Source organism: Acanthaster planci, linkage group LG17, assembly GCF_054643075.1.
Source record: "Acanthaster planci isolate LZ-2023a linkage group LG17, COTS_SCS, whole genome shotgun sequence".
In the NCBI taxonomy this organism is placed as follows: Eukaryota; Metazoa; Echinodermata; class Asteroidea; order Valvatida; family Acanthasteridae; genus Acanthaster; species Acanthaster planci.
Window position 1 is genome coordinate 11,620,076 of NC_141793.1, and position 19,263 is coordinate 11,639,338.

At 43.7% G+C, this 19,263-nt stretch overlaps 1 protein-coding gene across 1 annotated transcript; it reads right to left on the reverse strand.

Annotated features, from left to right (window-relative positions):
* Nucleotide 1: 1 nt before the first annotated feature.
* Nucleotides 2-18,120, reverse strand: LOC110973539 (uncharacterized). Its single transcript, XM_087147857.1, has 9 exons — nt 17,913-18,120; nt 16,934-17,064; nt 10,590-14,050; nt 7,379-10,152; nt 6,897-7,131; nt 6,324-6,469; nt 5,000-5,172; nt 4,030-4,310; nt 2-2,988 (listed from the first exon to the last, which is right to left on the reverse strand). Exons 2-9 carry the CDS (start codon nt 16,935-16,937, stop codon nt 2,758-2,760), a joined length of 7,305 nt encoding a protein of 2,434 aa, XP_087003983.1. The 5' UTR covers nt 16,938-17,064; nt 17,913-18,120; the 3' UTR covers nt 2-2,757.
* Between the last annotated feature and the right edge of the window lie 1,143 nt (nt 18,121-19,263).

A 19,263-nucleotide genomic window follows, 5' to 3' on the forward strand; every position in this document is an offset into this window, starting at 1 on the left:
CTTGTTTCTGATTCATACAATTTATTCAGTTTAGAACTGACAGTCTTTGTAGTATATATCCCTGTATTGGAAATTAGAGTGTTTACACTAAAGGTACTTTTCCAAGAATTTCTAAAATTTTGGAAAGTTTCATTTTTGTCCATAGCTGAAAACAAATTGTTGAAAAGAAACAACTGGATAAGCTAAGAGAGTGGGAACATCACACAAAAGATCACTCCTCAAAAGTATGGACAATGGCATCAAATATTCAAAGCAGGAAAAGGTTTCACATTTTCCAACACAAAGAAAGTGCATTGATATGATAAACTTACGGTTCATGTTTCTCTCTATAAAGCTGCTGATAAAATCTATTTTTACTAAATAAATTTCATAGGTATACATTTTTTCATAATACAATTAAGTTTGATATATTTCGATTTCCTAGATCCAGTACTTTTTTCTCATGCCGACGCATGCTCACCTCTTTAAATTGTATTAAACAAGGAGACCAACATCTGCGAAATATGCATTGGGTTTCACCCTTTTTCCCAAATCTTGGCTTCTTCTCAAAGCTGTGCACTCATTTTCAGACATTTACTGTTGGAGCCAAATAAATGTACTCAAAGCTCTGGCTTCAAGCCAGACAATGCCTCCAACTCGGGCCGGCTCAAAGCTCACAAAACCAACATTTGGACACCACTCCCCATTGTACCCACAGCAAAGAAAGTGGCACCACAGTGTACCATTAATTCAGGCATGCAATTTTTTCTCGGCTCAGCGGATTTCCTTGTTTTCCACTTCACGCTCATGCCGATGAAAATTGAAAAAAGCCGTACAAAGTCTTGTAAAGATTGGAATTTCCTTGTGTTTTGTCCAAGTCCAAGTCACATGCCCGTAAATTATAGCAAGGTCTTGCGACAGCATGATGGTATCTATGTGGTGTAACTTAATTACAGTGAGAGATTATTGCAGCTCCACAGTGTTACATTAGAGACCCTGACCGGACAGGTTACACTCCGTCAACTTCCCCAAACAAGAAAATGTTTTAAATAGTGAACGAGCACCAGTCGTAAAAGTTGTAAATACGTGACCACTTAAACATGGTAATCCGGACGGAAAGATAGCTATGACAGTTGTGGTGGTGTTTTTCATTGTATTGGTGAATAAAATGGTTCATTAATGTACATATTTGGTCATATGAATGGTCATGAAAAGCCCTTATCAACCCTATACCTGGAACCATATTTTATTAGTTTAAATGCATTCATTCAAAACAGGGTACTAATTCTCCTAATATTTAAGGATCAATCACATTGCTTTGACATAAACTGGTTACTTAACAGGCAGGTGGTCATCATGACTAATGTGCCAGCTTCTCTTCACATTTATAAAAAAGATGTTGTTTGGGGAAGTTCAGTTCCACCTTGAGAATGCTCAGAGTAAAACAAAAATTTGTCAATGAGGGTGACAAACAGATGTAGCGATTTGATGTCATAATACGGCTCTCGTTCCTTTAGAGTTTCTTGAGCTTGCAGCCGTAATTGTAGGCAGTCATATTTTCATTGGTTGCTGTTTACATGAGCTCTACTCATGTGTTGGAAATCAAGGAAACCAGTCCAGGTGGACTGAATAGATGTGTAAATGGACTGTAAGTACCATTCACTCCTCACAAATCATGCAGTACGCCTGTTTGTTTTTGTTTTACGGTTGTGTAGTCCATGTTGTGTATTATTTTACTGGTCATTTCGGTGACTGCTAAAAAACTGCATGGCCCACTCAGCAAGGACATTAATCCTGCCCGCCAAAATTGGTAAGTTTCGAGGACTTGGAAAAGTTTAGTTTTAATGACAACATTCGTTCATGCAGTAATTACTCTTGAAGACTGGAAACCCGAAAGTGGTGCGGACCCTAAGGCTGGGCACTACGAATTTTTGCCTCTGAAGTTTGTGTATTATTGGAGCAGTACTTGACCTCCAATTTTACAAAAGGTGTAAGTTGATTAAAATTCCAAATATTCTAATTCATAAATGTCGATTTCAAATACCTGCTACAAAGTTCTGTCACGTAATACAGTACATGTACTAGTGCTTTGGACAGCAGTGCAGCACGTGGGATGACTTGCGTGGTGAGACGCTGTCAGCACTGAGGTGTGGCTAATACGCCAACTTTAAATCTTAATTTGCAGATTTTTGCTTAGTGCGGCTTATACTCTGTGCGGCCTGTATTCCGAAAATTGGTGTCAAACTCAATACCGTCGCTGCAAATTGCATCTTGTGGAAAAAACTAAAAATCAAAAACTGAAATTGCTGTAAAAGCCAAGTCAGGCTAATCTTCACTTGGAAAAGAAATTTGGATTTTCCCCTCGGAAATAAAATTCAGGTTTTCATGTGGAAGTTAAGTTCAGGCTTTTTACTCGGATGTAAAATTCCTGGTTTGAAGGGAGCTTTACAAGGTGAACTGTGATGGTTTGCTGTGGGACCATGAAAGGCTCCTTGTTATGAGTTTAAATTTCAAATATTAGTAAGAATTAGTGGGAGAATGACTTGTGTTCAAATCAGGCTGCCAAAGACACAACTCCTTCTTGGGATTACGAATGTAATTTCTTACTTGCTGCTTCTTGTTTGTGCCATTTCTGGTTGAAAAGCACTTTACAAAGTTACGTGCAGCTTGGTACATGCAGCTTGGTTATTTCCCTGTTTTTCAGACCTTCTAAGCATGGCTCCTGTGCTGTAAACCTCTCACGGTTAACAGTTGCTCGAGATAACACTGAGCATCTAATTACACAAAATCTCCATGAACTTGTCGAAGGTGCCTGTAGCATTCATCACTGCTGTTGAAGTACTGCAGACAAAGCCAGCAAATGTGCTTCCCACACCTTTGGCACGTCATGTGATGACATCCAGAGATCTTCTCGATAACACAACCACAGTTTGGTACTGGGCACGTCTTGGCATCGGCACCAGTCTCCTTCATCCACCTCTCTATGTCGTCAAAATTCTTGCCTGATATCTGTGTGGAAGTTTTAAGTAAAACTGCTTAAGTTTCAATGGTAGAAACCAAGGTACCATGCAATGTTTCCCCTTGGGTGCTTCCACCTTCCACCACTGTGACCCTGCACATGCAATGGAAGTTGCTTCATGTCCAGGGGAAGGCAGAGTTTGCAAATAGCCAGTTGAGGCAGCCATTTCGTTTGACTTAACCTTATCGACGAAAAGAATTATGGGAAAAATTCACACAGTTTTACATAACACATACACCTGTTATTCTGTAAACGACATAAAGTGTACATCGAGTATACAGTGTTACAATACATGTCACGCAGGGCCAAAAAAAATCTAAAAATCAATTAACACCTCCCTGACGCATATCCATTCTTGGAAATAGTTGTTTGCAGTACCTGCTGCTACATCTGATGACTCAAACCAGCCAGCCGCCACCAGCAAGCTTAGTGGTCGAGTGGTTAAGATGTCTGCACTAGTAAGCAGGAAGTCGTGGGTTCGAGTCCCACCCAAGTACGCTTGCGTTTTTTTTCACAAGCCTTCAGGGGCAAACACTGAGCGTACAGTGTTGTAATACACGTTGCGCAGGGCCAAAAAATCTAAAAATTAAGGTGTGTAGTGTTAAAACTAGATTTTTGAGCATGGTGATGGTGCCTGGTGTAAAATGTACATAACTGATGTTGCTCTGCTTGTTGAGTATTTAATGTTCAAATAAGTTTGCTCCCCCTATAAAGAGTGCTATAATGGAAATCTTTTGTAGATGACTTGTGAGGACATGTTCTGAACTAGAAGAAAGCCAACAACTTATGTTGAGGGACTTCTGTTGGGAGATTCACATAGATTTTTAATAGTGAATACTCTGCCAAATAGGCACACACGCCTTAGTTTGAAATTATGCTATTCCAGATGAGAAATTTGTCGATGCGAGGTTGGAACAATGTCAAAGGTTTGTGTCTAATTTTGTGAACTGTCCTTGCTCAAGTTGGTTAAAATTAATCTTCACAGCTTCTTTTTCTGGTCATAATGGCATGCTTTTCTTCAGAATGCTTACCTTTAACTCCTCACAGGTTTGTTGAGGGTGAGGCTCAGCCGCACAAGACGAACACAGCCGAGCCCGGCAGTCGGGACACACAAATGTCTGAGCGTCCTCCGTGTGCCTATAGATCATACAGCAGTCGGCCGTCGGGCAGAACTTGAGCTTGCCGTCACTTCGCTGCGCCACATGGGCCTCTAGGGCGAGCTGGTAGAGGCGCAGGCGCTTGTCCTCCTCAGGGCACAAGATGCGGATGTCGCACAACAGCATGGCCTGGCCGCATCCCTCCGACGGACACTCTGCAAAGTAATCCCGGTGTAACCAGTGTTGTGGATGAGTTATTACAGGTCCGGTCACAAAAAGTCCTCTTGTAGTATCAGTCACAAGTGACAGGAGGAACGATGACAAAGTTATGTGGGTGTCACAGTTCAATTGAACAGATTCTGACTTGACATTTGATGACATGATGGGTCAGACTTCTAAGGGACTCGTAGTGGACATAACACAACTGACCGTATCCCACAAAACACGTCTTAAGACCCCTTTCTAAGCCATTGTTTTAATAGCCACTGGCTCTTACAGCTTCTACCTTAATTTTCTATTCTCCAGCAAGTTCTGGAAGTAAACCTTACGAAAGACAGAATCTCAGCCACAAATGGTGGCCCTCCATGTCAAAGGTTTCGTGGGGCCGGTATACTTAAACGGTCATCATAAGATTCGGTAGTGAAGGGTTAAATGTCAATTGGGAATGGTCTGCCGTGTTGATCAAATGTGTGGAAAACCTGCAACAAAGACCAAGAAAGCTGATCTTTGTTTAAAAGCTTCAAAGTGTCTTGGCACAATCCTGCCGCCAATACTCTTGACAACACAGCTGGCAATGCAACTGACGAGTGTGAACATACTTTCACACGTCATGTCATGAACATACTTCTGATTTGACCTGAATCATGAAGAAATCTTGCTATACAGATATGGCAATGGCTTGTACCTATTGGGTAATCTTTGCTGGAATCCTTGAGTCGGACTTTAAACATCTCGATCAGGCACTCCTGATGGAAGCCGTGAGAACAGGCGCTGAGACGGTAGACCTCGTCACTACTGTCGATCGAGGTGTAGCAAACACCGCACTCGATATCCTCACAGGGCTGCTGAGCTTCATCACTGAAAAAAAAAGGGTTCCGTCAATCATGAGCCTTAGGCAGTGTCCAAATTAAGTGGCTGTGGCTAGCACTAATGCATGCGTCTATGGGAAATGGGAGCAGCCACATTGCAAGTCATAGCCGAGCCCATCAAAGCAGCAACCATCACGGGTACTACCCTTTCCCCACAATCTTTCCATCCTAACAGAAAACCAAGATATCAACTGCGGTTGTGTGCTCGGAGATCATTTCCATCTTACTCACCTTCACGGGACATGAATTATGCCTCTCGTGTACAGCTCATCCATGTAATGGCCACTGTGAGATGGCATTCAAACCCCCTCCGTCACCAAGGGCCGCTCACTTCATCAATCAACAACAGGCTGGTAGTTTGACCGATACACGATGAAAAATAACGACTAGCTCCGTGTCCCACTCAAACCACACTCTCTCCCAAGCAGATAATTTCCGAACTAGACTAGGATCAAGCAAAGTGATGGGCCAATTCCTGCACCGTAGTGTAATCCCTCAACACCGCGCACTGCAGTGTGGGTTCCCTTGATATGTACATGGCATATTAACATGGGCAAGCAGCACATGCAATTCCCTGCGCTTGTCTTGTGACATAAAAAATCTGGGACATAAGGACAAAAGCCTAGGCTAATAACACTGGGATCCTTCAGTTTAGATTGCTCTTGGAAGTCGTACATAAACAAATATAACCTTTTACACTGTTAACATTTGCTTGCGATAAGAAGACAACAAGCAAGAGAATTGGCAAGTGTAATCTGACCACCCTAACTTGCACAGGGTTCTTACACTGTAAACAACCTGGATGCGATTTCTCTACAAAAATGGAAAGGTGACAGTTCAGTGTGATTTTATTTGGTCGTGTTGATGTGATATTGGATAATCCCTACCAAAAGCACATCCGGATGAGTCACCCTTCCATGCAGGTTTATTCCATACTGGGAGTCCAGTATCACATATTGTATGAGCACTTTCCAAAGTCACATCCGGGTTGTGATTTCTGGCTCAGATGTGATTCCAGATGATGCCGGCCACTACGTCCATCATCACATCCACCCAAATTACCTTTCCATTCTAGTAGGGAAAATTACATCCAGGCCATTCACAGTGTTAATGTGTCAAGTTCATGAATGACATTTTTACCTGATGGCCTCTTCTAAGCCTGCCTCTTTGAGACAGTTGTAAACCATCCCATGGACTTTGTCAAACACCTTCTGGTTTCCCTCAATCAGGAGCATTCCAAGTTTGGTATTCATCACGATGCCAGCCCCACTTTTTTCTTGAAGATCCTGCAACAAAGGCCGAATGGATCAGCTTTTAGCTGAACTACACAAGTTTCATGAACTGCCAGAAAAAACTTGCCAGTTTGTCAGTTGAGAGATTTGATAGCTTTATATTCCTTACCCTCTCGAGTAGCCTGCAAAAGTTATCCTTCCAAAGTCACAGAAAGCGCAATACATTAATCTCTACAGGGTGCTACAAGGGAACTCCCCTAGAAAACAACCTCAAAAGGGGGAAATGCATGCATATCTACATGTATAGGCATGGACAATTTCTCGACATTGCATCAAATAATTTCCCACTTCCTCCATTTTGTAGTTTTCTCATGGCCAATTAGTGCTCCATCGTTCTTGAACAAAATCCCAGTGGCACTTCTGACCTAAGATCGAAATTCAGGCCTTGAACGGCAACAACTACTGACTCTTCTTCCCTCACCTTAAGCCAAGGTCTGTAGGCTTTCACCAAGGCACGAATGGCCCTTCCTTTCGTGCAGTGAGGGGAAACGCCCGCTGTCAGGGGAATCTCTCTCAGCATCTGGTTGCAGACAATCTCGGTGTAGTCTTTAAATCGTCGTTTCAATCGCTCCCTGATTTGGTCCTTCCCAAAGAAGACAACGGCTTGCCTGCGGCCATCAACTGTGGCATAGGCATCCAAATCTTGAAGCAGGTGCCTATTTAGAGAACAATTACATCCCAATTAAAAAAATACAGGGTTTCTTACCTTTTCCACTGTGGAAACTGTTACTAATCATATCCTTTGACCTGCTGCTGGTAACTTGTCGCAGAAAACACAGATCTTGCTTCATCTTGGAGAAACCACTTTCAGAGGCAAAACTCAGAAAAGATGAGCTGTAGTTTAAGTCCTACCAAAATCTGAGCTAATAATAAAACAAGTAAAGCTCTGTAGTCTGAACTTACGGTAGTGCTTTTTGCAGCATCTCTAACAATTTTGTTTTCTTTTGGTAGGATGTCACTGAATGGTAGAGGTCAGACAGTGGCACTGTTTCTCCCTGAACATACACCAGAAGTGACCGTCTGACAGTCTGCACATCTTCAATCTTCCCGCTTGCGATGGATATCACCCAGTCACTTGTCTTCCTGCTCTTGTTAACTCTGATGCTCAGGCCTTCTTTCTCTGTCTTGGCAGTTTCCACAAGCCGCTGGATTTCCTCTTCAAGACAGCTGTAAACTTCAGGTCGGCAGAAGAGCATGCATGATGCCGTGATCTTGGCATGGTAGACTTCCCCGGCCGAGTTTCGTCGCAGGTTCTGCTGGAGCTCTGCCACGCGTGCATCCACCTGGCCTTCATTGTCCCCAGAGAAAGTGACAATCGCTTTTTGCATCTGAGTTTTCTCTGACCTGACAGGTAGAACATTCACATTCATGTCCTGCTGTTCCACTGCCCCATCAAACATGGTGTATATATCATTAGTTACTTCTTCCGGAGTTGGTATATGCCCTGTGGGTTCCTGTCGAGCAATGGAGCACCTCTTAAAAGGGATGGCTGTTTTTCTTTTGATGGCTCTCTCAAGGTCATCCTGTGTTGCATCTGGGTGTACATTCTTTATGAACACAGCTCTTGAATCCTTCTTCGTTGTGTTGCACAGCAAAATACGTCCTTTTAGATGCACACCAATGACGGCCAGTCTTAAGTCCATAGCCTCCACAGTTGTTTCACAGTTGACAAACGCATGACCCTTGGAGGGCCAAGTGAACCAAGTGATGACCAATCTGGTGTTGACTCGTCTGATGTCAGGTCTCTGGAAGCCTCGGCCCTGCATTGGTCTAGCAGTTAGAGTGGTCTCTTCTGCAGCAACAGCTACATCCAGCCACCTCTTGGCATCTTGGGAAGCCTCAGGTGAAATGAAGGTCACACGGCCCCATTTGCCAGCCTTTGCCATCGGCGTCTGCGGTGGGAATCGGTACACATCGAGGATTTCCTGTCTGGAACAACCAGCAAAACGGATGATTCTTTCCACATCATCGTCGGTGGCATCATCCGGCATGTTGCTGATTTCCAGGGTTCTATAGTCTTTCGCCATCAGGATGAACTTTGTTTCTGCTCCGGCAACCACAACTTGTCTGACAACTCCAGAGTCACCAACTGGCACTTCAACCTGCTGCCGCTCAATCATCTTGCGTTCATCATCGAGAAATCCCTTGACATGAGATGTGGTAAATGATGAGCACTGCTTGTTGACAAACATCTGCAAGTGCTTTGTACTTCGGTTGACTTCAATAATGCATGATGAGTCTTGCTCAGCTGTGATCTTTTCTTCGAGGGCGCGCAGTTTCTCGTTGCGTTTTACTGTCAGTTGTCTCATCAGTGCCGTGCCAAGTGGAATTGGAGGCAGCTCAATCATGGCCATATCCTTGAGGGCTTTCAGATCGATCTCATGGTAGAACACTGGAGCCACTTCTTCCAGCCACGAGATTTCGACCTGAGTCACATTGAAGAGGAAGTCGCGTGAAGTACGCTTGAACTCCTCATACACCACCCAGGTTGGATTGCTGCCTAGGGCCTTCAGTGCCGACGAGGGGTGAACATGGCCCGACTTCTGCTGGGGTAGAACTGTGTATCCTGCACGGTGGTGGCCATTGTAAAGACTCAGCGTCTGAAAGTAGCCAGCCATAATGACCTTCTGAAGGGTTTCACTCTTGGCTTTGTCTGGCATCTTCATCTTGCTGTAATCACTGTCAACCTTGTGCTCTTTCTTGAGTACCTGCATTACTTCCTGCACTGTCTCCTTGGCAGCATTTAAGGTCTTTGAATTCATGCTGTTCGCCATACACCAAGACTTCCGTTGATTCTCTGGTTGGTCATTCCATTGACTGTAGGCAGTCAACATTGTGATGATATCACCACTTTCATGACAGAATTTAAGTTTCAGCTGGTCTGCTCTGTCTTTGTCTTTATCAGAACCTCCTCGGTAGAAGATGCTTCCAGGTGCAGAAATCAATCCTGCAAGAACAACAGCTTCTGTGACTAAACCTCTTTCTACTCCTTCAAGAACCAGCTTGGAAAGGCGTGGTTCTAACGGCAGTGTAGCCATCTTTTTTCCCAGTGGGGTCAGCTTGCTACTCTTGTCCACGGCACCCAAGAGCCTCAAGGTTATCATAGCTTGCCTTGTGGCCTCCTGATCTGGTGCTTCAATGAAGTCGAAGTTTGCCACATCCTGCACACCCAGCTCTAAGAGTTGTAGGGCCGCCATCCCCAGATGCACCCTCAGAATTTCAGGTTTCATTGTCTCCTCAAGCTCGCCATATTCCTCCTTGGTATACAGCCTGTAACAGACCCCAGGTGCAGTTCGCCCCGCCCGCCCTGCCCGCTGCTGAGCTGATGCTTTGGTTACCGTGGTAACTTTCAGAAGACTCATGCTGCGCTTCGGGTCATACTGACACTCCTTCACCACCCCTGTGTCAATGACGTATTTAATACCCTTGATGGTGACTGATGTCTCGGCGACGTTTGTGGCAAAGACAATCTTCCGCTGGTCTGGTCTTGTTTCTTTAAAGACCTTCATTTGGTCCTCTGGCTGAAGTCGTCCGTGCAGAGGTAGGATGAGCACCGGACCATCTTCGTTGGAAGCATTTTGGCCAAGAATTGTTGCAAGATCCCTGCATGCTCTCTCAATCTCGTTGACGGAGGTCAAAAACACGAGGATGTCTCCTGGGCCTTCTTTCTTATGCACCTGTACAAAAATCCAAATAAACAATTAAACATTACTCTGGTGAGAGTAAATTGTAAAAATTTAATCTTTTCCTGCACTGACAAAAGGAATTTATGGTGGGTGTCCAGAAACAAAGATTAGAGAGTAGGAATGTGCAGTTGTAAAATAGATTAAGAGATAAAGTTTTAAAACAGACTTTTTATCGTTGTATTTATAAATAGAACGCAGCTAATGAATTTACCACTTGAAAACATACCATGCATCATAATTCAGTGTATCAAAGCTGTGATTAAACCTACTAGCATAAAACTATTACACATTTTTAGTAAATTCAATCTTGATTCGAGGGAATAGGATTAACATATTTGCATTAGAAAGTAAGGGGGAAGTTATTATTTGATATGCCATATTCCCTTGAATAAATAGGGTAACATTTGATTTTGTTTTTCTTCCCTCACCTTGGCAGCTTGCTCTATGGCCTTTTTTAGGTAGTCACCTTCGCCAATGCCGAGATTATCCCCACACCAGTGCTTGTCAACCGGGAAGGTGCGGCCTGGCACACTCAGTTGGGCACATCCACCAAAGTAGGAGGTAAATAAGTTGATGTCAATCGTAGCTGACATGACAATAAGATGGAGATCACGTCGCTTCATTAACAGCTTCTTTAAGGTTGCCAAGAGGATATCTGTGTCAACAGATCGCTCGTGAGCCTCGTCCACAATCACGCAGGAGTATTCCGATAGTTCGGGATCTGCCATGCATACATTGAGCAATTTTCGGTCTGTCATGAAAGTCACCACTGTGCTGGACTTATTAACGGACTTCTTGTTCCCCACCACGAAACCAACTTCCTCTCCCACCCGGCAGCCATACTCTTCAGCAACACGCTTAGCAAGAGTCAGCGCTGCCACCCGGCGTGGCTGCGTGCACACAACCCGCCACTGCTGCCCTCCCCCAGTGTCGCCGTCATCTTGATGACCCTGCAGTTCCATATCGACAATATATTGAGGAATCTGGGTGCTCTTCCCTGATCCAGTCTCCCCTTGTAAGACAAAGGCCCTGTTCTCCTGGATCTTCCTCTGGATGTCAGATCGGTAGCCATAGACTGGCAGGGGGGATTCGGCATGGCGACATTCTCTCTCAAAGTGGTGGCGAATCTTCTGCACATCATGCAAAGCTATGACGTCTTTTACCTGCAAGTGTTTCACTCTAATATCCACGCTTCTGCATGCTCTTTTAAACTCCTCCAAGTACCTGTCTTGTTCATTTAACTGATGTCTAAGTGCTTCGATTGAACTCTCACTATGTTCTAACTGAGCAAAGGACTGATTCTCTTCCAGAGTATCTTCAAGTTCTTTTATGTCTGCTTCGATTTTCTCAATTTTTTTTTCAATAGCACTTTGAATGTCCTTGACTTTCTCTGGCATTTCCTTCTCTTGGAATGTAGCAAGGGTTTTGCGGGCGATGGCTGGTTCCATCTGTTCATGATTAACAGACAAACGCACTTCACAACGATGGTCATGTATGGCTCTACCGTAAAGTTTTAGCACTGCCTCCATCGCGTGTTTCCTCTCTCTGAACGTAATGAAGCACTCACCAGTACCGGTTCTGGAAACCTTATTCTTTATTAGCCTAACATCGATGAAACCTTGGCAGTCCTCTTTTGTCAAGATGTCAGCAACATCAGTTTCAAAAATATCTCTTGGAAGATCAGTTATAACCACTTCGTTTGGATTTGACTCTCGTTTTTTAAGTGGCAAATTGATATTTCCTGATTTTACAGGCCTGGTGGGAGGCATGTTTTGTTTACTGTCCTGGTCACTTGTCTCGGGACCTGTTTGTCCTTCCAGCCACTTCTGTACATTTCTCTGGCTCTCGTCATTGTCCACCTGAAGTTGGCTGAGTTGTTTTACCAAGGAATCTTGCCTTCTTGTGGAGGCTTGCCTTGGTCTGAAGAAACGGACCTTAAGTGGGGTATTGCCACCAAGCAACCACTCGTCTTGATCCAGAACTTTTTTAGCCTCGGCTGCCTTCTTGCAATCTGGGAAGTGAATGACAGCAAACTGTGCCTTGTTTTTAGTTTGACCAAACTCTGAACATTCACACTGCAAGTCAAAAGACCTTAGGAAGTCACAAAATTCCTGCTTGTCACAATCATTCCCGATATTTGTGATGTAGAGAGACAATGATTTTACATGATGCCTTCCTCCACGAGTAGAGCTGCTAAAACTCTTCCTTGATGCAGTGCTCACGGCTTCACTACTTTCAGAGAACCTGTCTGAGTCAGCATCATCTTTCCTTGGTCTGTTTCTAGATCTCCTTCTCCCTCCCCCACCCCTGTTGCCTCCTCCACAGGGGTGCTGTGGAGGTCCTCCAGATGTACCTTTGATCAGACAACTGGGTCTATCTTCACCATCAGCTGTCGGAGGATAGTCATTTGTGTTGGATGCAACGGTAAAATTGGCACGAAGTTTGGGGCCACCAGGCACAATCCACTGTTTGTCAAGAAACTTTCTTGACCGTACAGTGTCCCTGGTTGTAGCAAAATAAAGGACCGCCCATTTTTCCTGCTTCGGACTGGTGACAAATTCAAGCTTTATGAAAGGGATCTTTTTATTATGTAAGAACAGCCGAAAGTCTCCTTCAATTACATTTGGGTGGATGTTAGTCACCTCTATGGATGTTGTAAATGTGGATGCACTGGTGTTGCTTGCATCTAATACAGTGCTCTTCCTGTCTTCATCATCACCAACAGACCTACGTTCTCTTTGTCCATATCCACTTGGCTGTATAGGTACTTCCATCTGTGGGGGAATTTTACTGGGACCTCGCTGTCCACCATCCTGAGAATGTCTGCGACCATCAGATGATTTGAACCAGGTACCATCTGGTGGATTAGGTCGCTGCCAAGAAACCCCAATGTGTCCCCCCTTGGAGTATTTCCTGCTGCTGTCCTGTCTGTTGTACTTCTCATCTCTGTTGGTTGAGATTGAGGCAGGGCTTGTTTGAAGTGGCTGTGAAGAAGATGGTGCTCTACCTGGAACCTTCCCTGACTCCTTGCCATTCTTCTGTTTGGGTTGGACTAATTTAGCAACCAGTTTCTGGTTGGCAGCACCGACAGAGATGTTATTCAGGATTCGTTGAGAAGTGGCTGCTTCCTGTTTGCTTTCAAACTGAAGGAAAACTGAGCTTCTCTGGGGTGGCGGTTTCCAAACCAAGCTCTGTGATTCTATTTTTAGCTGAGACAAAAGCTTCTCAAACTCCTCTTTCTTGATGCTGACATTGTTAACCTCAAGAGTGGCTGACGATGCTGCATCAAGACCACCGCCGACTGCTGGTATCTTTTTCAATGTCTTGTCCTTCTGCCTCCATTGCCGTGCCCTTGGCTGTCGTTTCTTGGGCTTGTCAGCTGCTTTCCTGGTGGGATTCTTTTGTTCAGTAGCAAGATCTTGCTGGGTTTCTGTTGTGTCAAGAATCTCAACCTTGATGAGATCCCCACCAGGACCCAAGGGGCACTTTGATAAAACACTGCAGGCACTTTGGGCAGTTTCCAATGACTCAAAGTGAAGAATTACTGTTTGAGTTTGCGGCAGGGTGTCTTTCTCTACAAAAAGCTCCTCCATCTCCTTTAAGCCTTGTATCTGCTCACTGACATAGCTTTTTAGCACTGACTGAGTCATCCCAGAGTTTAGTCCGCACACTTGCAGCATCGTGCTTTCTCCTCTTCCGTCTTCATCGTCTTCATCTTCACTGGCTTCTGTTCCTCCATCTTCGTCCCCGTCATCACCATCTTTGTCCTTCTTGTTGTCATCTTCCATCATCTTCTCTTTGTCTGACCCAGAGTCATTAGACGGGATGAACAACAAATCATCTAGTGTTGGGGAATGTAGACTATAATCCATCTTGGGTTGCGCCTCGGCTGTAATACAACAAGTGGTTTTTGTCCTCAAAAGTTTTCTATAAGTTTTTTCTCCTGCTGATCATAAATGTCTTGAATAGGAGTATGAAATCCCAAGATTTTTTCAACACAGTAAAGCCCCTCTAGAAATTTAGGGAAACTTATGGATTTTTGGTAGTGATGCATTAAGGTTTTAAATCCATGGGGGGTGCAAACTTAGGAATTTTGAAGTGTCCTATCCGTAAAAGAACATGAATTCCCCCTAAAAACGAGGCTACTATTAATACCATTTCTAACATGTTGGTGTTTTCAGTTCCTATACCAAAAAAAATGGCAACATGCCTCTATCTGGGGACAACTTGTCCCTTGCCCTTCCCCTTACAGGATACCTCACTGGATAACTAGAATTTGAAATTAAAGAATCATTTCGAGACAAAAAGGAAGTGGTTCTGAAGCATGGTGCAATAGGTTGAAATCGTACTTCAACTGGTGATCAAATATTTGATATTTGTGCATTTCAAGGACGGGAAACTCCCATGCTATTGTGAAACCCACTGAACAGCAATTTGTGCATGGAAATTCCTATGTACCAGTATGCATTGTAAATCTACATACAAAAATTTGGTGGATGTAGGAACCCAAATGCAAATCTTAAAATCACCCATTTTCCTGTCGGGGATAGTACATGTATGTCTAAATACTTATGAGACATATACTTAGAGCATTCTAGTAGCTTTGAGTATTGGGTGTTACAAGGTTGAACCCAGGGTATGAGGTTGAACACATCCACTGATATTAAATAAGACATTCACTTATTTCACAGATTTCAATGAGCCATTTCGATATTTGGGGCGCACAAGGAATTCTGGGATTGAATTTAAACAAAACCCACATGGCATAGCCAGCTGGCGTTTCGTGCATGGGAGTTGTGCAGAAGCTTGCCGCGGCTGCAGTGAATAGTTACATGTAATGTACACTGAACATCATGCCATTGACACGTACACTCACAATCATGACAATACTGTGTCATAATTATCGTACACTGAAGTAAAAATTGGGATCACATGATCCATGTACACTGTGAGTTATTGCAGTAAGTGCAGGGGGTTAAAAACATTGTTAGATGCCTTACACTTTTCAATCCTTACTCTCAGGACACCACTCACCCGTACATTTCATAATCATGTTTTCAAACCTTGTTTTTTAGATGTGTACATTTATGGGTTTCGAGTCAACTCGGACCCAAACCAACTCGGACCCATGCCAACTCGGACCCATGCCAACTCGGACCCACGACCAACTCGGACCCATGTCAACTCGGCCCCAATACTAACCCGGACCCACGACCAATTCGGACCCACAACCAACTCCGACCCAATACTAACTCGGACCCACGACCAACTCGGACCCACCCTGAGTCAACTCGGACCCAACCCAGGAGCGTGATTAACTTGTTGAACATTTTTATTTTGTCCACTTTTACATTTTAGCATTTGGTAAATGACACTTTTGCACTGCATGCTGCCGAGCTGTAATGTCCTCTCTACACGTTATGCAGGGAGACAGTGGCACAGGCTTCCCAGAATTTCTCCGTTTTCCAGATCCAGATCACCAGCAGAAATCGAATGAACTTTCACCAAACAGCCCCCAAAGTTTTTGTTGCAATAAAAAGCCACAGATAGGCCCTTCTGATGTACATAGGAGATGCTGCATACGTACAACAGATACTGCAGATATACATCAATATCACGAACATTGACCTTTTATAGTGTCTAATGGTGTTATCCCCCACCTCACTTTTCAATTTTTTTGGCCTGGCAAGTCTTACACCTCCACCTTGCCCCATTCTCTCCCCACCCCCAATACCGGCCAGATTTAGGCAGATGGAGGAATTCATCCATACAGGCCTTAACTGACTGTCCAAATAACGCAAATAGGTTGGTAATTTCGAACAACACAAATCAAATCATTTTAAAATAAAAATGTGGAATATTTCCTATTGGCTTAAACTTGGAGACGGTTTTGAAGCGTCGTATGTCTGCTCGCGAGCTCATTATTAATATTTTGTGATCCCATGGTTTCTTATTTTCTACAATAAGACGTGCCATAATCACAAGGGATCATAGAATTATTTATATAAATCCCGAATTTGGGATAGCTAGTTTCCGGTTCTGAGTATTTCTTTCACAAAGAGCCCCACAATGCGGGCCTATTTTGGATAGAGGCAGGTGGCTACATTCATATGAGCGCATAGTTTTACTAGTATTAGGGGGGTATCTTCAGGAAAAGGCGAATAAAAAGTTCCTAAAATTGAAACAAAAAGTGATCGATCTGTCCATAATCTTGAATTTCCAACAAAAAAATGAAGGCCAACTTCTTCGCGAGGTTCAAGAGTCAGCGCTATTTCGGTCTACGGGCGCGTATTTGGGACGGTAATGCAACCATAAGACTCAGTGGGTCCGAGTTGACTCAAGGTGGGTCTGAAATGGCGTGGGTCCGAGTTGGCGTGGGTCCGAGTTGGTTGTGGGTCCGAGATGGTCGTGGGTCCGAGTTAGTATTGGGTCCGAGTTGGCGTGGGTCTGAGTTGGTCCTGGGTCCGAGTTGGCATGGGTCCGAGTTGGAATGGGTCCGAGTTGGTTTGGGTCCGAGTTGACCTGATCCCCATGTATGTAGGCCTTTGCCTATAAACTGAGCAAGGAGGAGATTACCTCTTCAACTCCGGGAAGTCTTGTTGCAAGAAGGTGTGAAATTCTTACCAGTTTTGATAGCGGAAGACAAACATAGGTAAGCAAGGTCCTAAAAGTGAGGATTGCGTTCGTTTGTTTAAATTATTCGAACAAAATATGTTGGATATCATGCGAAAAGAACTACCGTTGCAACCCAGCAGTCATACGCAAAACTTACCCATGACGTGGCCGACTCGACTCGCTCGGAGTCTATCTTGACTTGCAGCTGGATGTGTATCAAGAAGAGGCCACAGATTCAACTTCTGTTGTCTAATCCACTAATTTTCTGCCAAATGTTCAGTAAGCGAGCTTCAGGAAAGGAAAGAATTGAGCAATTTCGATGTCCGACCACTTGGCACAGGGCGGGACGCCCCGATGATTTCTCATTGGGGGAATTCCCCAATGAGAAATGCGATGTAATGAGATATATATGCAACCATACGTATGAAGCCAAACCATATGTATGGGCGGCCAAAAGAATCAAAATTAATCCAAATATAAAATTAACACTGGAGCCGATAACAAAAAATAGTTCACAGAAATTAATATTAAACATCAAGAAACGTTTTAAAAAAATTTCTTAAATAAATTGAGAAAGTATTAAAGAACTAAACTAACAGAATAAATGTAATTTACTTGAGTTGAGTTGATTATGGAACTTGAGTTGATTATGGTTCATTTAAAAAAAACATGGTAGTACGCTTTAGTGCTTTGAAAATAACAGCAGTTAGTTTTCAAATGGCGTGGGTCCGAGTTGGCGTGGGTCCGAGTTGGTTGTGGGTCCGAGATGGTCGTGGGTCCGAGTTAGTATTGGGTCCGAGTTGGCGTGGGTCTGAGTTGGTCCTGGGTCCGAGTTGGCATGGGTCCGAGTTGGAATGGGTCCGAGTTGGTTTGGGTCCGAGTTGACCTGATCCCCGTGTATGTAGGCCTTTGCCTATAAACTGAGCAAGGAGGAGATTACCTCTTCAACTCCGGGAAGTCTTGTTGCAAGAAGGTGTGAAATTCTTACCAGTTTTGATAGCGGAAGACAAACATAGGTAAGCAAGGTCCTAAAAGTGAGGATTGCGTTCGTTTGTTTCAATTATTCGAACAAAATATGTTGGATATCATGCGAAAAGAACTACCGTTGCAACCCAGCAGTCATACGCAAAACTTACCCATGACGTGGCCGACTCGACTCGCTCGGAGTCTATCTTGACTTGCAGCTGGATGTGTATCAAGAAGAGGCCACAGATTCAACTTCTGTTGTCTAATCCACTAATTTTCTGCCAAATGTTCAGTAAGCGAGCTTCAGGAAAGGAAAGAATTGAGCAATTTCGATGTCCGACCACTTGGCACAGGGCGGGACGCCCCGATGATTTCTCATTGGGGGAATTCCCCAATGAGAAATGCGATGTAATGAGATATATATGCAACCATAGGTATGAAGCCAAACCATATGTATGGGCGGCCAAAAGAATCAAAATTAATCCAAATATAAAATTAACACTGGAGCCGATAACAAAAAATAGTTCACAGAAATTAATATTAAACATCAAGAAACGTTTTAAAAAAATTTCTTAAATAAATTGAGAAAGTATTAAAGAACTAAACTAACAGAATAAATGTAATTTACTTGAGTTGAGTTGATTATGGAACTTGAGTTGATTATGGTTCATTTAAAACAAACATGGTAGTACGCTTTAGTGCTTTGAAAATAACAGCAGTTAGTTTTCAAAAGTTTCCGCGGCTGCAGTGAATAGTTACATGTAATGTACACTGAACATCATGCCATTGACACGTACACTCACAATCATGACAATACTGTGTCATAATTATCGTACACTGAAGTAAAAATTGGGATCACATGATCCATGTACACTGTGAGTTATTGCAGTAAGTGCAGGGGGTTAAAAACATTGTTAGATGCCTTACACTTTTCAATCCTTACTCTCAGGACACCACTCACCCGTACATTTCATAATCATGTTTTCAAACCTTGTTTTTTAGATGTGTACATGTATGGGTTTCGAGTCAACTCAGACCCAAACCAACTCGGACCCATGCCAACTCGGACCCATGCCAACTCGGACCCACGACCAACTCGGACCCATGTCAACTCGGCCCCAATACTAACCCGGACCCACGACCAATTCGGACCCACAACCAACTCCGACCCAATACTAACTCGGACCCACGACCAACTCGGACCCACCCTGAGTCAACTCGGACCCAACCCAGGAGCGTGATTAACTTGTTGAACATTTTTATTTTGTCCACTTTTACATTTTAGCATTTGGTAAATGACACTTTTGCACTGCATGCTGCCAAGCTGTAACGTCCTCTCTACACGTTATGCAGGGAGACAGTGGCACAGGCTTCCCAGAATCTCTCCTTTTTCCAGATCATCAGCAGAAATCGAATGAACTTTCACCAAACAGCCCCCAAAGTTTTTGTTGCAATAAAAAGCCACAGATAGGCCCTTCTGATGTACATAAGAGATGCTGCATACGTACAACAGATACTGCA

What these genes read in the sequence shown, in the direction of transcription:
- LOC110973539 (XM_087147857.1), bottom strand. An exon ending in CAGCAAAGATTACCCAATAG is followed by an intron (nt 4,311 to 4,999) that starts GTACAAGCCATT and finishes ATTACTTTGCAG; the next exon opens with AGTGTCCGTCGGAGGGATGC. An exon ending in AAACCTGTGAGGAGTTAAAG is followed by an intron (nt 2,989 to 4,029) that starts GTAAGCATTCTG and finishes ACTTCCACACAG; the next exon opens with ATATCAGGCAAGAATTTTGA.